The sequence below is a fragment of the Thermobia domestica genome, chromosome 7, assembly GCF_964235325.1.
Source record: "Thermobia domestica chromosome 7, izTheDome1.hap1.1, whole genome shotgun sequence".
Classification (NCBI taxonomy): domain Eukaryota; kingdom Metazoa; phylum Arthropoda; class Insecta; order Zygentoma; family Lepismatidae; genus Thermobia; species Thermobia domestica.
The window spans coordinates 241,586,371-241,606,517 of NC_137460.1; the positions used below are offsets into that span (position 1 = coordinate 241,586,371).

Below are 20,147 nucleotides of genomic sequence, written 5' to 3' on the forward strand. Positions count from 1 at the left end.
TCTTTTTTGAACGCTGTAAGATATCTTCTTCGAGGTCTTCTTGATTTCAATATCTGCACTTGTTAAGTTTGGTTTTAATTTCCTCGCTGCTAGCACCACTTCTTTCTTCCATCTATTAACAAAATATACAATGATAGGCTTTTCGCATTCTTCTTTTCGAGTTGGAATACGATACACTATATCTGAGTCCTGTTCTGTTATCGTTACCCCCAATGTTTTGCCAACATTTATTATGATCATGTAAAGACTTTCACCATCCTCTGGAACACCATGAATCTAAAGGTTATTCCTTCTTTGATATTGGTTAAACACTTCTAGTACTTTGGCGGCAGCTCATGTGGTTCGGATTCCACGTTAATCAGTAGGTCCCGTCTCATATAGCCTCGCCGCTGAAAGGGACGTTAAACTCAAAATCAACTCAACTTCTAGTACTTTATTATTTGCACTGTTATTTCAACACTCATTATTTCCTTTCTTCAATTCTTTTTATATCTTTCCGGATATCTTCGAAGGCAACGTCTTTGAATTGCATTGCCTTTCGTATGTTTCCATTTTCTTTAACCATTGGGTCCAATTTCGTTTCCAGTCTGCTGTAGTCATTAGATAGTTCTCTGAAGTTATCTGAGAACTCTTTCCTTAATGCATCTAACTGTTCTTTGATTTGAAGAAACTGTTTTTTCAAGCTACCTCTCATGTTGCAGTCCTCCCAGTCAGAACTCCACCGAGCACGAGAGTCTTCGAGCAATTTGTCATATTCTCCCTTCGATATTTTAACACAATTCTGATGAAATCAATCGTTACACATACCTTTACAATTTAATTCCCCTTCACTTTTCTTCACCTGATTCCCACACACAGGGCAGTGGCATTTATCTCACTGAATTTTAGAGTATTTACACTGGTCGAACGTTTTCACAGAATTGTATTGCAACAGTAAATTTTGTTTAATGAACTGGTATCACTGTTCCTATTTTTCAGAGAGCGGGGTTGTTACTCTTTTTGCAGCTAATTTGGAATACAGATTAATAACGACTAAAGAGTTAATTTAATTTTACGCAAATTGCATAACAACGGATTTCACCATGTAATACCTCGTATGTAGTAAATCCCTTTAGGCCTACAGTTGTCTAAACTCAATTCTACAAAATGTTTTACAGTCCCACACAATTAATATGAAAAGTTCTTAATATAAATAATCAATGGCACCGACTTTCCAAAATTTATGTGGGTGCATATCAATGGTGGGTCGTGTTATATATTTTCAGTGATCTCGTTAATTTTGATTGATTTCCTTTTAGTTAAAATCTTTTATGAAGTATCATAAAGGGCTGTCTCGATTCTATTCACAATATAATTCCGATGTTTATTGTGGGGACTGCTTTTGACTAGGCCAGAGCCAAGCAAGGAAGGGGGCAGTGTGTTGCTTGGTTACCTTTCCACAAACACATTTGAAACAAACAATTATGTTTTAGAGGTTAGATATGTTAACTCCCATCTCAATGTCTTAATTGCTTATTATGTCTTGATAATGGCAAGTGAGAAATATTTATTTTATTTTGTTTCTATCAAACTAAAAATCTTATGGGTGCGGCGCACCCACAAGATTATTTGTGTGGGTGCTGGAGACCCGAAGGACCCACGTAGTCGGCGCGCATGTAAATAATATGTAATTCGTTTAGTTTCATCAAGTCAGTCACTTTTTCTTTAATATATATTCGATCTATTATTCCATGTTTAAGCACACGGCTCTTTACGTTAGTGCTACTCATCAAATATTCATACATGATTCCGCATCATTAAAACTGTTCTACAAAATAAAAATACTCCTGATACAATTAAATATTGAAGAGCACTTAAAACAAAACAACCGTCTTCAATCAATGTTGTCAACTTCTTCTGACAAATTTATGCTTTACAGATTTATGTTTTCGTAAACTATGGTAGCATTATAAGTTTTAGAAAAGTTATAGTGGAAAATTGTTTTAATATCAAATTATGCGTATATGCATACTTTCAACTTGGGATCGACCTTACCTTGTTATTCTTAACGAATTACAATCAGAAATAGTAAGTTTATTTTTTAATTTTAAAGAAAATCAGAAGCTAAGTTTCATTATGAAAGAAGTTAGTTATATAGGTAACTGGTACTAGGTCTGCGTCTGAAGATCTAAAACCTCAATTGAGATTAGGAAAGAAAAAGAAAAGAATGGGAATAAATCACTGTCAAATCCATTAATTTCAATAAATCCAATGAGTATTTATTGTGTTTAAAGATTTAAATTTCCTTGATACAGCTATGAACTTTTTAGTTTTGTCTGGCTTTAATGATATCGATGATGATAATGGAACGTAAAAAATGTACCAATTACTTGTCTGCTTCGTCTCCCGTGCTTTTGGAGGTGGATTCAAATTTTCCTTCGTCTTATATGTAGTTTTCAGATTGTATTCGTGTGTAGCATTTACAATGTTTGAATAATAGATTTGAAATTATGCAGAATTTTAGTATATTACCTCTATTTCATTGTTCATATTGCTGGCTATAAGTTTGGTGTTGAAACACTTACAAAAAAGAATCCTGTTGATAAATTGTCTCATTCACAAAAGATATGAAAAAGAAGTGTAAATGATAGTGCTTCCAAATAAGGGTATATACAATTCTTCTCAGACCGCAGATGCAGCTGAAAGGTAAACTTTTGTGGGAATATAATTACTAATTGAACGTCAACAATGATTTGATTGTTCATTGGTAGAATTTAGAAAAGCATTCAAACACTTCTCCTAACACACAGTAAGTGCCTGGGATAAACCGGATTTACCTGGGTAATTTTTTCCTCAAATTTTTTTCACACATACCTGGAGATTTTGATTCGAGGAATCGATTGGTCCAGGCCACTACTTCTGTAGGTAAACTGAATCTGAGTCAAAAAGTGGACCAAAATAGATTACAAGCTTGCGCATAGCTCTCCGCTAACTCTGCATTCTCCGCATTTGTTGCAATCACCGATTTCCTGACAGAAGTTGGCAAGACAGCGTACTTATTCGCAAGCAGCTTAGCTTAGGCTAGAGTCGAGTTAGGTTAGAAAATGAAGTATAAAAAATAATCGAAACTGTTCAGACATGAAAGGGCCTATCCGGTTACAATGATGTGAACAGACTTTGGGGAAGATGGGTGAAATTCAGCTCAAATGTAGAAGAGATATGTAGATTCTATATTCCAAAAGCAATTTGTCCTCAAATGGGTGGAACGTAGTCAAAAAAGCACGAAACTTGACCATTAATGTCAATGGAAAATCAATCAAAAACAAATAATTCCTCCAGTTATGTCAAAAACTAAGCGAGGGAGTGGCTGAAATTCAGCTCAAATGTAGAAGAGATATGTAGATTCTATATTCCAAAAGCAAATTGTCCTAAAATAGATGGAACATAGTCGAAAAGCACGAAATATTAACATTAATTTCTACGGAAAACAAATAATTCCTGCATTTTTCTCAAAGATCAGAGGAGGGAGATGGCTGAAATGCAGCTTAAACATAGAAGAGACTATGCAAATTCTATATTCTAAAAGTAAGCTGTCCCATTCTAAGTTCCATTCTAATGAATGGAACATAGTCAAAAAAAAAAAAAAAAAAAAAAAGCACGAAACCTGAACATTAATGTCAATGGAAAATCAATGAAAAACAAATAATTTCTCCACTTATCTCAGATACTAAAAAAGGTAGATGACTGAAATTCAGCTCAAATGTAGAACAGACTATGTAGATTCTACGTTCAAAAAAAGAAATTCTCCTAAAATGGATGGAACATAGTGAAAAAAATTACGAAACATAAACATTAATGTCAATAGAAAATCAATGAAAAAATAAATTAAGTCGTCCACATATCTAAAAAAACTATAATAAGGAGATGGCAAATAAAGCAATAAAGCTTATTGCAAAGACGTAATGAAGAGCTTAAAAACGATGTATAGCGCGTAAGATAATGGATATTGTCAAAAGTCAAGTTGAGTAAAATTAATAATAAAATATATGCATGTTCTTCGAATTACGCAGGGCGCTCCAAGCGGTGGTTACGCGCTTGAAATATCACGTATAAATTTGTAATTTCCAGACTCGATTTAGCACGCAACGTGACTTTAGGCCTGATTAGGTGACAGTCTGGTCTGTATGGCAAACCGGATAAACACTTTTATAGCGAAAAGGCAGAAAAATAAAAAGAAACAATAAGATTATGATGTTCACTATTCATCTATTTTGGATTTATGACTTCGAATCGAGATTTGGAAATGAGATAATGTTTTAAGATTTTTTTTTTTTTTTTGGTTGATGTGACGTTATTTCTAGAATGTTTACTCTAACATATTCTGTGTGGTAAGCGGAGAGACATGTTGCAGCCCAGCCTTTCAATTTCCCGCGCTTATATGAAGAAACAGTATACAGTAACTGGAACTGCTGGAACGCTGTACAGATCATCTCGTACTGTGTTGTCGCGTTAAGGAAGTTTGCACCGCGGAGCCTACTGCATAAGAATGTAATAGAAAAAAAAAGTATTTAAGATTTCATAATCTTTCAAATCTTAAAAGTAACAACAATGGATGTACATATCTGAATGTAACATCGAAATAAAACATGTTGAAGTAATACATCCAAAACTCTATTAATCTACTTACCTCATTCGCTTTCATCACCTGTTTACTCATCGCTGTTGCTGCTATCTTCCTGGACACTTATTAACAATGGCTCCATTCGTACCTCAAGATAGAGAGCTTCAGGCCCGTAGCCAGCCTGATTGCTTAGGGCGGGCAATGATGAATACTGAAGGGGCAATGCCATGGACCTCAAGGAACACAAAAACTCTTTCTCTCTCTAATATATATATATATATATATATGTTTATTTATATATTTATTTATTATTTATAGAATCTATAAGAAAGTTGAAACACTTTATTATGCTGATAAATATTACAGTACCAAATTCACGATTATCAAATATCATCATTAACATTTTTTTTGTTAAAATGATGGTATATAATTCAATATATATTTTAATACACTAAGTAGTACTAAAAGTAAAAAATAATAATTTATTTTAGGAACATTTATTAACTGTTATCTAAGTTATAGTATTTTGGAACTACAATACTTTTATTACAAGTAGATTATGGAATATTTTTATGTATAAAAATTAAGAAACAACCTTCACAAGTAAAATAAATATTTTTTTGAAGTCCTCATGTAAGTAATTACATCAAACGGAGTTTACGTGAGCACTTCGCAAATTCAATTACAAGCTGGTCTAGATCTAGTGCACGCAAAATATCTTTGTTGTAAGCCAAGAGAACGAGGTCCGATTTTCTTTCATGTCCCATAGACAGACGTTGAGGTCGAAGGAGAGCTGTCAGATATAAGAAGCAGTTTTCGACCGTGGACGTAGAAGACAGAATAATTAGAGCAGCTTCTGTAAGCATCTTTAGGTCCGGGAAAGCCTCGCCATATTTTCCAATTTGTTTTGTGAGCTCTTCCAGAGATGATGTCTTGTTGATCAGTCGATTTGCTAGATCTATTTCCTGCTTCAAATTCTGAAGCATTTTGCAATGCAGGTCTTTGTACTTTACAACATCACAGAGAGGTTTCAAATTTTTTTCACTTCTTTTCTCGCTCAGTAAGTGGTGAATGGCACCAATAACAGCTGTCCCTGTCTCACTGAATCTGCTCCGAATTTCTTCGACGGAGATATCGAAAACTTCGCAGAATAATCTTTTCAGCTCCTTCTCGTCTTCCTTTCCCTTCTCCAAATTTATGCCTTCCAAATCAACAACCGAATCAGCTAAGCGACTGGGGAGTGTGCATTTGCGTTTCAATGGCTGCTGAATCGAAGTGTTTAAGGCATATGCCTTCATTGCATCGTGAAGGATATTTTCAAATATTCCTTCGTCTTGCCGGCAAGACCTGAGCTATTCCGTTACCGATCCTATTAACTTCACAGCGGCATCAATGTTCAAATCTCTTCTTTGTATCAGTGCGTTTGTCGGTTTTAGATATCGAAGAACCCTGAACATGAGCTCAGTAAGGAAACAAAGTCTTAGTGGAGATCTGATGTAGTACACCGGTAGCTTCAACTTTCATTGAGGCGTGTTCTTCCCGGGAAGTTTGAATTGCCATCAGTGCACTTAATATGTGAAACCTGCCGTCAGTCACTGTGTCAAGATGTCCAGTCCAACGTTGTTCCAAAAATCGCTTTAAACTCCTTCCTGCGTAATCTGCTGCAACGCGTCCTTTTCTGAAAAAGTAATATAGTTGTTGACAAATATCAAAGAACTCTTTCAGTTCAGGAATTGTGTCAATGGCTCTACAAATAACTAAATGTAATTGGTGGTTGAAACAGTGATCAAACAAAATGTTCCTCTTCAAATCCTCAGACAAAAGAGCTTGCACTCCATTTTTCTGTCTACTCATGACAGGTGCTCCACTGCACTGTGCTATTATCGTGTCGGTTTTGAATTCTACTTTTCTTAAACAATCTAAAATGGCGTTCTTAATGCTGGCAGCGTCTTGTTTGTCCAACTTCAGTATAGCTACGCATCTTTCTTACGCTTTAAAATTCACAAGGTACCTAACTGCGACAGACAAACCTCGATTCGTTGCTTGTCTCTGGTTTTATCTGCAAGTAATGAACAAAATATACTTTCGTTTGTTTCATTTACTATTTTCCTCTTAACAGATTTTGCCATGAAATGAATTATCTCATTCTGAATATCCGAACTAGTGTATGTTGCATTCGCAGGGATAGTTTTGAAAATTTATTCTAATTTCGGATCTTTACGAATATTAAATTCAAACAAATTTAAGAACAAACCACTTGATTGTTTTCCGAGTTGCTCACACCCAGAATCTCCTCTAAAGGACAACTGATTTACAGCCAAGAATTGAATAACTTTCATCACATTTTTCACATAGTACCTATTATTCATAATTACATCACTACACACCTTCTTCATGACCGTTTCGCCCGAGTTCTCACGTTTCTGTTGCTCCAAGTAGCAAGCCACAGCGTGCCTATGAGTTTCAGAATTGGCGTGACGAGAAAATTCCTTATTTTTCTCGGTTGCATGCTTCCAGTCTCTGAAACCATTCTGCACAAATGAGGGATCATTGTTTCTTGACGGATATTTCCAGCATGGGAAGCAAAAGGCAGCATCTAACATAACAGAATACTCGAGCCAATCCCACGTTTTGTACCATATTGGACGAAATCGTCGAATTGAACCAGAAATGCTGGAACCTGGAAAATTTGCAAGATGCGGCTGAGCGGGTTTTGTATCGCCAAGGTTGATACATGGTGGAAATCAACACCAACATGGTGGAAATGAGATGTTTGACGTTTAGTTTCTTCTTGACCTTCTACACATGTTGATACAGATGATCCTGTTTCTGAATTAGTTTCATTTTCGATAACTTTTGCACCAAAAAATGACTTGATGGATGCCTGCTTCATATTTATGGCGTTATAATAGTCAGTAGAGTAATTGGAAACGTCTGGCGAGGTATATACATTTGCCTGTAGTTCATTTTCTACTGTTTTTGTTTCCTTCTGGAAATTCGCTAAACACTCTGCTACTTATTATTGCGCGCAATTATAATGGTGTGTGACAAAATCTTTTTAAAATAATAGGTTCGGTGTTGTGCTGCCGTCTTGACTTTTTTCTCTGAGTGCATATAAAGAATTAACGTTCTCTTCATTCCGTATATTTGTAAACAAATCGTGAAACAAATGGTTCGAGCCCACTCAGAAAACACAAAGTGAGCCGATACAAACTGCTATTTAGAAACATTTTACAATCATTGATTTATTTTCGTGAGTGCTCCCCGCAAAGACTCAAATCACGTGAAAAACAGCATTGTTGCCGCTTTTACAATAAACAAAACTTCCGAATTCCCCACTGATTTTTTTTGTGTCTGACTATTCTAGAGACGCATGTACGTTTTCTCCAGACATCACAGTTTCGGTACCAGTTTCATATTTTATGAGACACGCGTTTTCCTTGCACTGTAAGGAACATGGACATGTTGCATTTTTTACACGTTAATTACATTCACACGTGGGATATGTACTGTCAAGTCGGCAAAACAAATGTTTTTTACCTGCAATGTTACATATGCACAAGCCAGGTACTCATATTCATCTAACATAGCTTGTTTTCGGGTCAATTTTTATATGGGTATTCTTTGGAAGGGCATCTTGTCCAACGCCTTGAATGCTTGTCGTGGTTGTGATTCTTCAAACTCTTGGAACGAGGAAAAGTAATACATGGGAGATTATTGAGTATATCTAGTAATAAGAATAACTGTTGTTTTTCGTAGAAATATACGCCACGTTCAGTTTCATTTGTTAGTAGTAGTAAATGCGCGCTAAGTTCAATTTTATTTACTAAATAAAATCACAAGATTTTCCTATTTGGGATTTGCTGAAACAATTTGAAAATTCTGGACAACGTCCTTTTCAGAACGGAAAAAATATTTTAGAGCGGGCAAAAAATATTTTAGAGAGGGCGTTGCCCGCTCCAGCCCCTCCCTGGCTACGGGCCTGGAGAGCTTTATTTGTATGTGCATTCTCCAGCTTACGAACGTGTTCTACTGCATTCTTCCACACAACAGAAGGCACACTCTGCAGAGAATCAATGCACAATTGCAAGACATCAGCTACTTTGAAAGTTTTGTTTTTTGCCAGAACCTTATTTTTAACGAATGCCCAGATAAGTTCAATTGCGTTAAATTTACAATGTGGAACGGGCAACCACAAGTGTTTGATTTCTTTGTCAGTATATTACGTCCCTTAGTTTAAAGCCTGGTCTACCATGTTCAATTAATCCAGCCTCTGTAAGGTCATCAAATGATGAAGCATTTGACGGAATGCGAGAAACATTACCCTATTTTAAAGCCATTCAATGATATTGGCTTTTCTCCAGCTTATGGGTGGTTTCTCGTTTCTGGATTTATCATGATTTAATATGGAACTTGATCAAGGACAAAGGCTGATTTTGTCGGAAAGCTGTGAACATTTTTTTCTAAACCATTCGTTATAATGTTTGTCGTTCTTTTTTGAATGATAATCTGAACCCTCTTTCTATCTAATAAAGCAAGGTCTACATCTTCCAGAAATCAATCTTCGTTTCCAATGTGACACATACGTAATTACTCGAATAAGGTGTTCGAATTCCACTTCTTGTCATTAACTTGTACTGTCCTCCCATGGTAATCGAATGTTTCATTTGATGTATCGGGCATCATCAACTCTTGCCAACCATACTTTTTTTTAATGGTTTGCCCCATACCATGACTCGTCCGTGTAATATATTGTCCATCCATTATTGCTGAAAAATGTAATTTCTCACAAGTAGCCTTCTATCCTGAAACTCTCCATCAAAACTGTTTTAACTTTTTTTTTAAATTCTCTGTCGATTTACTTAATATGCCGACAAAGAGATGTCTCGCTCATACCTAGAAAATCATTTACATCGGTTTTCAACTTCTTCCAAAACACACCTTACCGTAGGGAATTCTCGAATCACAAAAATCAAGCACTGTTTGCCTAATTACCCCTTGCGGTGCGCTGCCAAGACTTCTTATCACCTTGTTTTCCAAACATGAACTAAAAGAAATGATGAATGGAAGCAAATACATTTTTCTTCTTCTTCTATAATCAGATTAGAAACTTTCAGATGTAAGCTAATTACACAGATAAATATTAGAGGGGACAATATATATGTCGTGCAATGCGACTGCTGCTTTTGTGCTAATTATGGCCAAAATAGCCAACCAAACCCTTTTGTGTCAACTGCAATGGTGAACTTCTGCTTTGGTCTCGAAACTGTCCAGCCTTTTAACGTGAGAAACGTAGCAGAGAACTAATTGTTGTTCACAAGATCTCTGCTGCCGATGCTAAGCGTCGCTTAAAAGAAAGCATTCCTTCCTCGCTTTCTGTTTCCTTTGCTACTTTTGCAACTACTTCTGGGAAATATGTGGCAACCCAGACATTCGGCGTTTCCTCCCAAGCAAACCTTCTTCCTGAGAATCGTTGTGCCTCAGAGACCCCAGTTGCATCGACAAACGAACCTTCCAACAGCCCACGTTATTCGGTTAGTGAAGGTCTTCGGTGTACTCCAACCTGTTGCCTATTCACCTTATTTCACTGGCCTCAAGCTTAGCCAGTATATACGCCGTCTCAATTATACGTTTCTCTCTCCGAAGAAAACAAAATCTACACATGTTCATAAGACACCTGCAGTTTCGCTGAAATCTGACATGGTGGAAGACGAACTCCTGGCTATATAGTAGACTGTAGGTGGAGGTGGAGCCCGTGAGAAAGTTTCCCTAAAACGTTGAACTGTTCCACTATTTCGCTTCTTCAATGGAACCTCAATGGCTTCAGTAATCACCATGAGGAATTGGCACAACTTTACTTTGACAGCTCCCCAGTCTTTGTCTGTTTGCAAGAAACACATTTCAAGCTTACCCAGTCCTCTCTTTTTTCTGGGTATACTACTTATAGATGTGTTAAGCTTGATACTGTTCGCAGAGATGACGACGTGGTCATTCGTGTCTTCGATTCCATCTATTCTCGGCTTGTTAACATCTTTTCTCGCCCGGAAGAAGTTGCGGTGCAAGTTTTGTACGAATTGTGTTTGTAAGCTCTTTGAACGCATGATTAATAAGCGCTTAGTGCGTTGTTTGGAAACTCACTCACTCTTGAGCAAATATCGAAGTGGATTTCGTTCCTTCTGATCCACTACAAGCAATCTTGCTAATCTCGAGGGGCAAATTCTCTACGCCTTTCTCAACGGCGAATATCTTGTTGCTATCTTTTTGACTTAGAAAAGGCGTATGACACCACTTAGCGTTAGGTATCTTAAACCGATTACATCACTGAGGTCTTCGTGGGCATCTGGCTCAATTTATAGTAAATTTCATGAATGACATTTTATAGCGCGTGTGGGATCTAGTCTTTCAGAGTGCTTTGTCACAAAAAATTTAGTTACACAAGTTAGTGTCCTCAACGTCACGTTGTTTGCTGTCGCCGTCAACAACGTTCTTCTGTAGATCCATGCTCCTGTCTATGGCCTGCTTTATATTGACGACATTGTTATTTACTGTCGCTCCCGACACGTCCACAGCATTATTTGAAAGCTTCAGCTGACTTTACATCGTCTTGCTCGCTGGCCATACGAAACAGAATTTCGCTTTTAAACGAGAAACTCAGAGTGCGTCCACTTCTGCCGTCAACGCACTTGCATTGTTGATCCGGACTTGTATCTGGATGGCACTCGTTTGTCATTCGTCGCTACTGTCCGTTTCCTGGGTTTGATCTTTGATTACCGTGGGCACTGCACATTCGATATCTTAAGTATTCTTGTCTTCGCGCTCTGAATCTCCTTCGTGTCCTTTCCCGTCGCATATGAGGAGCTTATCGTACGTTCTCCTTCGCTTGTACCGTAGTTTAGTCCGGTCCAAGTTAAACTATGGGTGTACTGCTTATGCGTTTCCTTGCTCTTCTCTGCTGAGACAACTAGACACAGTCCATCACCTGGTATTCGATTAGCTACTGGCGTCTTCAGTACGAATCCCGTTATCAGCCTTTATGTTAAAGCCAATGAACAATTACTATCACATGATCTTGGGAGACTTCTCCTCAATTATTCTGCCATGAACGCTATGTTCCTGACCACCTCTGTAGAATTTATTTCCGTGGGGGGCCGATTTTCGAGCGATATGCTACGCGTCGTCGCACTATACACCCATAGTACATCCATTCGTATAAGAGTTTTCTCGTTGATGATTCCCTATGGTCCTCTCTCTCGTTGCTTCACTTCTGTGCTGTCCTACCATGACTGCTTCGTCTATATACCAAGACTTGATTTACGCTGGTCTTCTCATACCAAACAGCACACTAGTTCCTAGGTACACCATAAGGAGTTTGCCGCCTTGTTCAAACCTCCATTTTAATGTGTTCTATATGAATGGTTCTAAGGACGGGAATTCTATTGGTTGTGTCTTTGTCTGACGGGGATAGTTCACAATTCAGTTTACATCGCCTGTGTTCCGTATATGCTGCTGAATTAACTGCAATTAAGCTTGCTTGCCCTCGACCATGCGCTTACGCTTTCGTTACGTCGTGTGCTTGTTTGCACTGACTCTCAGATCGTAGTTCTAAGCCTACAGAATGTCTTTAGTAAGCACGCCCTCATTGGACATTCTTCTGAGATGCTATCAGCTAGAACAACAAGGTTGTGTCGTAGTTGTCTATTGGGTACCGAGTCATGTGGGTATTCGGGGAAACGAACGTGCTGATATCCACCAAGCATGCTACCGTGGCCTGGGTTGCATTGAAGCATATTCTTCCTCGCTCCGACCTTTGTAGATATTCCCACACCTTGATGCGCTCTCATTGGCAACCAGGTTGGACCAGGCAAATGAAAATAAACTACACACAATTAAGCCGCTCCTTGGGAATTGGTATAACCGCTACCAGGTTATAGAAGGATTTTTTGTGGACACTCTGTATATTTCGTAAAGACAGTGATTATTATTTTCAATTTGTACTTTATTTTGCAACGCACATAAGTTCTTTCTTTGGTGGGAATTGCTTCTTTCCCACACAATTGGACAAAGAAGTCTTTCATCGTTTTCTCATATATATATTTAAAACATTGCTTTTGCTGAGAACATTTCTTAGTGACTAACCATTTCAGTGTTTCTCCCTGACTCATTATATACACAGTATATATTCTATAGTTATTGGGAACTGAATTAAGTGCTTTCGTTAATCGCTTATGGAAACATTATAATAGATTAGAGAAATACGGGCTGACCAGATGTTCAGCAACCAAAGTGGCACCAGCCTCACAATTTTCGCAGTCCGTTATCTGTACTTTCTCACGCCAAAGTTATCGCCGTGTCTAGTGCATTATGGGCAGTTGACTAAAATTAACATAAATTGTTTTCTATATTCTGTTTGTATGTGCATACAGGTGAGTTAACTGAGTGATTTTTGAAATGAAAAGCCAACACTTTTAGTTGATCATTGCGACCCGTAGCTTGAGCTTGGATGCTCGAGGAGTTTGACTCCAGGTCGGGAAGCCGTAACCCACGCATGTCGCGTCGAGCTTCAGATACGACTTATTGTGAAGGGGCACAAGCTATTTAGCCGGTGAAGGACGATTTCTTACGGCTAGCCCCAACTAGTGAAATCCCAGGTCCGCAGACCTTGTGCGTTTAAAAGGTGATATACGCGCCCTCCAATATCAGTATTCCACTGTGGAGATCTTCTTTTCGTTACTTTGCTGAAGATTCACCTTTACGCTGCAGGACTGTTCAACGTAACAACTGGATTCATCGTGGGACGATCCAGATAACTTTCCCCCAGTGCTACCCCCCAAGTGTGTCAAGGGTGTGAGAGAAGAATTTGTAGTGATATCTGAATCGTAATCATATATATATATAAAGGGCTATATTACCCGAAAAGGGCAAAGCGTGATTTCAGCGACTAAAATTGATATACATCCTCAGTGTTCAGTGTTGTGTCCATTCCTCTTTGCTATTTTTTTTTTTTTTTTTTTAGTGTTCTAATAAATAAGTATAATGTCATTTAATTCAGTGTGTTTTCGTTGTTTGTATGGGTGATGTTTGTGTGCGTTATGGTCTGGATGACCGTCTGATCGTCCGTGAGGTTTTCGAGACGAGACACCCGAACCTCTTGGCGCCTAATGCTCATCTCATTATTGAGACCGACGAGCATTTTTGGGAAACAGTTTGTAATCTTTCTTGGAGAGGTCTTCGTCGTCCTGTCCAGGTAAGTTAAAGTATCAGGAGTATACTTATTGGTAATACCACGAGCCAAGGACAGCGAACAGAATACGGAGTGGTTACAAATAAATGGCCGCCCGAACAGCGACACGAATTCAGTTGGTTACATTGGCAGTCATCCTCAAGTTCCTGTCATCGATATAAAGTACTCGTGGCGCGTCTACGTATCGGAAATCTAACCTGACGCATTGCTATTTGTTCCATGGGTTGAATCGTTATTATTGTGAAGAATGTATTGTCTCATTCAGTATTCGCATATTCTTATCGAATATCCCGAATACTCAAACCTCAAAGAACGTCATAGACTGCTCTTACACTGGGTCGTGTATTAGGGAATAATTTCGATTTTGCTGGGCATGTGCTTACCTTATGCACGATTCTGAGATTGCAGATGTCTCTGAGGTGTCTTAGTTCTTGAGTCTTTTATTTATCGTTGCTGCAATTTTATCTTTTTATCTTACTTTTTATTGTTTATTATTACTGTTATATGTTTTATTTCATAAATGTATTGTTTTATATATTCTTTCAGGTTTTTATGTGTTCATTTTTAAATTTTATTTGAAGTAGTTTGTGCGTAAGTAGTCTTATTAATTGTGACGGGGACAAATAACCTCAATGCTGACGTCCCCATTAAACCCTACTCAAACACACTCACTCACTTATGAAATCAAATCAAATCTGTTCAATTTTTATGTGTTTGATGAGTGGAATGATATACATTGTTGTAACGCCAGAATATTTCTTTTTTGCGTTACAGGTGGTTTGGGGCTTCAAATTGCGGATGTGGACAACAAATTTCATCCTATAGTTCGACTGCTTTTAGAATTCAGCAATGTGACTACAGTTTTCAATTGTCCACTATACCACTAGATGCAACTGTATAATCATATATTTGTGTCCACGCTGAACTGATAATCTTCCGAAAATGCGTCCATTTGGGTTGCTAAGGGGATACTCTACCCATATGAACTTTACGCCGAGAGGGCAGAACAACAACTTAGTAACACTCGTTGGTACCAGTACTGTCACCATAAAGTTTAGTGTTGATAAGCTCTATGTAAATGGTGTGAAATATAATGAGCAATCCCATGCACGATTAGTACGTAATGGAGCCGAGGTGTTCTACAATGCTTACCTCATAGATTCATGTGAGCTAGTCTACAGAGCTAATTTGTTATGGATTGGGGAAAAGCCGAAAAGAGTACCTAGGGAATATAAAAATTTGAGAAAAAGAGTACGTTATAACATCGTACTGCAGTATATTATGACTACGGAAAAGGCATTGGGTGTTGTGGTGAATACCGATATATCTGTGCCAGTTCTGATTAGTATTTTGTGTCAACAAAATGGATCTCTGGTGGATCGATTCAAAGAGGGTGATGTTGTACAAGGGAAGGTGTACAAACTTGCAGGCGATGTGTTGGAGTGGATAGTATATTATGTTCGGGAATACGAATGGCATGAAGAGAATGAAGTCTATCAAAAGGATGAACGAATATGGAAAGTGGTGCAAGCGTGGAAGGAAAATCCGTCCATAACATGTCGGAACAGAATTTGTGAAAAATCGCCTACTTTTAACGATGTCACCGGTAAAGTTCACATGATAGTCAATTCCTTTCTAGGAATATTGACAGCTTGCATTTCAAACAGAAATGTAAAGATTGTGTTTTTCATAGATTCACTGTACATCAATGGAGAGAAAGCTAAGACAAATTCATTATTGTATGACTTACTGCAGCCAGGAGATACTGTTGGCTTCGACTATTTTGTTCAATATGATCATGACTTCAACCATTTTTACTACGTGGCTCCTCGCGTGTGGTTAGGATCCAAACCAACGTTGATTGCTCCCAGCTGCAATGTAACTGCACTTCGACCAAAGATAGAATGTGTTAACACTGACAATTTCATTCTTAAAGACAAACTTGCTGTTATTTCATACAAAAACTCAAACGGAGGCATAATGACCTTTTTAGCTGATAACGTTGAAGTCTATTTTCTAAATAAGAATCTATTCATTAATAAACAATGTTGGAACACACAGGACTGGGACCTTTATGTTGGTCCTGGTAAAATAGTATATTTTGATGCGCATGAATTGGAAGATGGTGATGAAACCTTATTGTATGCACCTGTGTTGTGGATAGGAGATAAACCAAATATTAGCAGCGTACGGATTAATCATCCAGAGATTTCTCTTGTCAAGGAGATAATTCGCGAGCACAATGCAACTGCTGTCGAAAAGAAGAAAGTATTTGGTCTAAAAGGTCGTGTAGTAGACCGCGTGAATTATGAATTTGCTACAATACTTGCCTCCGACGTTGTAGCAGTTTTCACACAAGAAGTTTTGTATATAAATGAATCGAAGTGCGATTCAGAGGAACATTGGGTGTCGAGTGTAAAGATCGGTACTGAAATAAATTTTGATGCATACAGACCGATAGGATCAAAACAAGGGATTTTCTACGCATCTATGGTCTGGATAGGGAAAAAACCCACTTTTTGTCTTGACAGCAATGTGCATGTGTTAAGAAATGCGTCTTCAACATACTCAATGCATTTAGATGGTGCTTGGGACTTCTCACGATCTACTCCTGAATCAGCAAATGTCAGAAGTGTTTATCGGACCAATGCCAATGAAGCAACAACCCAGGAAGCAAATCTATTAGCTTCAGAGATACCAGGATTAAACACTACTGTCAATTCCAATGGAAATTCAATTGGAGAAACTTTTGCTAATAAGGTTGCATCGACATTTAGTAAATTCTCAAAGGGCATTGTAACAAGTGACTTTACGATATCCACATTGAAAATACTATCATCCTGGAATGAAAGTGAAAAGGTATTAAGCAACTCTGATGACTACGTACAAAGTACCTGTAATTCTAGCGATGCAAGATTCAATGGTTGCATCGACAACGAAGAGTTTTGGGGCTATTCGGTTGATGAGAGGAAGAGAATAGTAAGACTACCTTTCGTTCTGATCAATAAAAGCGGCACTGTAATGTCATGCACAAGTCTTTACTTGGGTAAAATCATAGCTTACTGGGATCTGTGTAAGATCGTAGTGTATTTTCATATCAACTGTGTATATATACATAACCGAAAGTGTACCTACGAGGAATGGGGGACATATTTGTGTAGAGGAACTCAAGTACGGTTAGAAGCATACAAAGTGAATGTGGAGAATAACACCTTCTATATCGCAGGTTTGGTATGGATTGGAAGAAGACCATCATTAAATAACCTTTCTAAAGAAGATCGTGCTGCTTTTGATGTGGCACAACAAACAAGAAAAGTAAATCCCTTAGGATATATTCCTACTGCACGAAACACAACAATGCCTGAGGGTTGTCTTTTCCCTGTACCTCCTCCAGCTTTCAATAACCATGAAGTATTGGATGGCATCTGTTCTTCTGTGTGTAGCGTAAATGGAGAAACGGAACAGGTCGCTACAGTAGGTGATGGTGCTCGTAATGTGTTACAACAAAGAGAATTATATCCGTTACAAAGTGTTCCTACACCAGAAGATAATGCAAAACCGGAGGCTCCGTTTTGGACTTCACCTCCTCCAACTTTCAATAAACATGGAGAACTGAATAATACGTTTTCGTCAATGTGCAGCGGGAGCAGTCAAGCGAGACAGTTTGATGCAGGTGGTGATTATGCTTGTGATGTGCTACAACAAAGAAGAGTATTAAATCCGTTACAAAGTATTCCTACACCAGAAGGTACTGTAAGACCGGAGGCTCCGTTTTGGTCTTCACCTCCTCCAACTTTCAATAAACATGGCGTGCTGAATAATACATTTTCGATGTGCGGCGAGAACAGTCAAGCGAGGCAGTTTGATGCAGCTGGTGATTATGCTTATGACGTGCCACAACAAAGAGAATTAAATCCGTTACAAAGTGTTCCTACACCAGAAAGTACTGTAAGACCGGAGGCTCCATTTTGGTCTTTACCTCCTCCAACTTTGAATAAACATGGCGTCCTGAATAATAAGAGCAGACAAACAAGCCAGTTCGCTTTAGTAGAGAATAAACCTGAAATTCCAGCTATAGGTGAGCGAAACTCTGAAAATGATATATTTGATACACAAGATGTGTGTGATCTAACATCAGGTGAAACCTATAATGGAATTGTGACTCACATTTCTCCCACTTCTTTTGTAACAACAATACGAACTAAGGTTGCCGATTATTGCGTAGTCACGAATAGCACAGATTTCAGCAAGACTGGTCGGCCGGAAGACGTTATTTCCTTCTGGGATAAATTGGAAAAATATATTTCCATAGGAGACATTGTCAAGGTGGTCGTCAAGAAAAAATCTGATTCTCTTACCTGGATGGCAGATTTGGCGTGGAAATGTGCGGAGGAAAGAACCAACGACAGTTTCATTCCTGCAAGCGATAATGTATTAGAAAGTGCACAAAAGCCTTCAGACTCTACTACAATGTGTGTAAATAATGCTCAGAGTCCCAGCGCATTGACACAAACAATAAATCTGCCAAGGCAGCTTTACGTAAAACAAGGAGAGATATCTGATCTGGGTGGTATTGTTAATTACAGTGTGTCTGATAAATCAGTCAAGGTGTTAGTTACGCAAAAGGATCAGGCGCGAAGCGAGGAAGAGACTTCCAGTGTTGAGCGCTTACGAACTTCTGAGCAGAGTGACGTTGTGTATAATGCTATATCACCTTGGAAAGGTGCCAGACCAAGAATAGAATCGCATCAACAGTACACAGCTACCCTAGAAGAAACTCAGGCCATTGCTGTTAATGAAGAAGGAAAGAGAAGCAACCTGAGTGGCTTGGTTCAACGTTTCTTAAATTCTGAAGAAGCAATATTTAAGTATGACACTGAGGACGAAAACCTTTCAGTTCTGTGTAACAAAAGTGTATTATACAAAAATGGAGAATCGTGTGCAAAAGTATTCCATATTCACTCGATTTTAAACTATGGTACACAAGTCTATTTTGATATAAGGAAACTTGAGGAAAGACACCCGTCTGGAGTCGAATACGAATGCACTGTTGCTTGGTATCAAGGAGATAGGCCACTGATAACAAAGCCAACAATAAAGCGCGAACCGGTTCCTTTATATTTTGAGAACAAAGCCTACACGTCTTTGCTTCCTGGTGAACTATACGAAGGTACTGTAAGCGGAGTACTCGATAATGCATACTTCGTAGATGTGAAACTGGAGACTGGAGAAAGGCAGGCAATATTCGTTCCGATAGAATGTTTCAGTAAAGATATTGCAAGCGAGCTCCTACAAAATTTCGATCAAGCCGAAGAATATGTTTCTGACGGAGATTTTGTAGAGATAAAGCTCACAGAAGAACTAAATACAGACGGATGGTTTGTTGCTTCACACGTTTGGAAGATTCCAAAGAGCATAGAGCTAGAAGAAAAAGAGGCAAGAGCCTTAACAACACAAGAAGAGGTGAAATTAAAGACTATTGGCCATTACGGTACTATTTTATTTGTGGAAGAGCGTTATGGCACACTTCTAGGCGTGGACCGTTCTCCGACTACGTTCTTAAGGGAAAACACTACCATTTTTGGTATTAAATTGAACTCGTTCAATTTGAAGGATGTATTTCAAAAAGGTAGGTCTTCCAAACTCTTCTTTGCTTTGTATGTAATGCAACTTAACTAGTTAATACTTACCTAATGTGTGTAAAATGCAATTACCTAATTAACACGGCGTAGGACTACAGTTAGGCTGAAGAACAGCTCTGAGTTGTCATAGAGTGGAAGCATGTAAGAGGGTTCTTAGAACAGGAAGAAGCAGGGAAAATCAGAAGAATTAAAGATGGTCAGGCTGCGTGAGTGTTTTCATCAGACATTTTATTCGCACCAGCCTAATACAAATTGTTTCACCAATTTCCAAAGAGAGAAAATGCTTTGTACGATATTCAAAAATGTTAGGAGGTCCTGCATTGAGATTTCCACAATCGACAGATATACGTTCGCTACAATAGCATTACTTGTAATTATGGGACATTGAGACGCTGTCTACCCTTTCAAATTAAAAGGACATGATTTTTGTAATTTCTGTACTAGTAAAAATCAATATACATTTCATGTTATGGAAAAATATAGAAATAATAGAACCAGCGATAGTTTGGTTAATAGCCATAGTGATAGAATCAAATTTGTAAATAATTTTATTTTTCAAAACTGGAGAAGAAAAGTTCTGTTTCCATCAAACAGACTACAAAGAGAGACATCAAGAAATGTGTCTCAAGGCAGTTGAAACAAATCGGTGTAGCTCCTACATGAA

At 38.1% G+C, this 20,147-nt stretch overlaps 1 protein-coding gene across 4 annotated transcripts in view; it reads left to right on the forward strand.

Moving 5' to 3' along the window:
• Window positions 1–20,147, forward strand: part of LOC145690787 (uncharacterized) — a 105,491-nt gene that overhangs the window by 32,624 nt on the left and 52,720 nt on the right. For 3 of the 4 annotated variants that reach the window (XM_081766055.1, XM_081766058.1, XM_081766056.1), the window contains exon 4: window positions 14,616–19,470. In XM_081766055.1, coding sequence (XP_081622181.1) covers window positions 14,784–19,470 — 4,687 coding nt within the window. In that variant the 5' untranslated portion in view covers window positions 14,616–14,783. Of the gene's footprint in view, window positions 1–2,222; window positions 2,400–14,615; window positions 19,471–20,147 lie in introns of those variants that run through there. The other variant, XM_081766057.1, reaches the window with a different exon arrangement.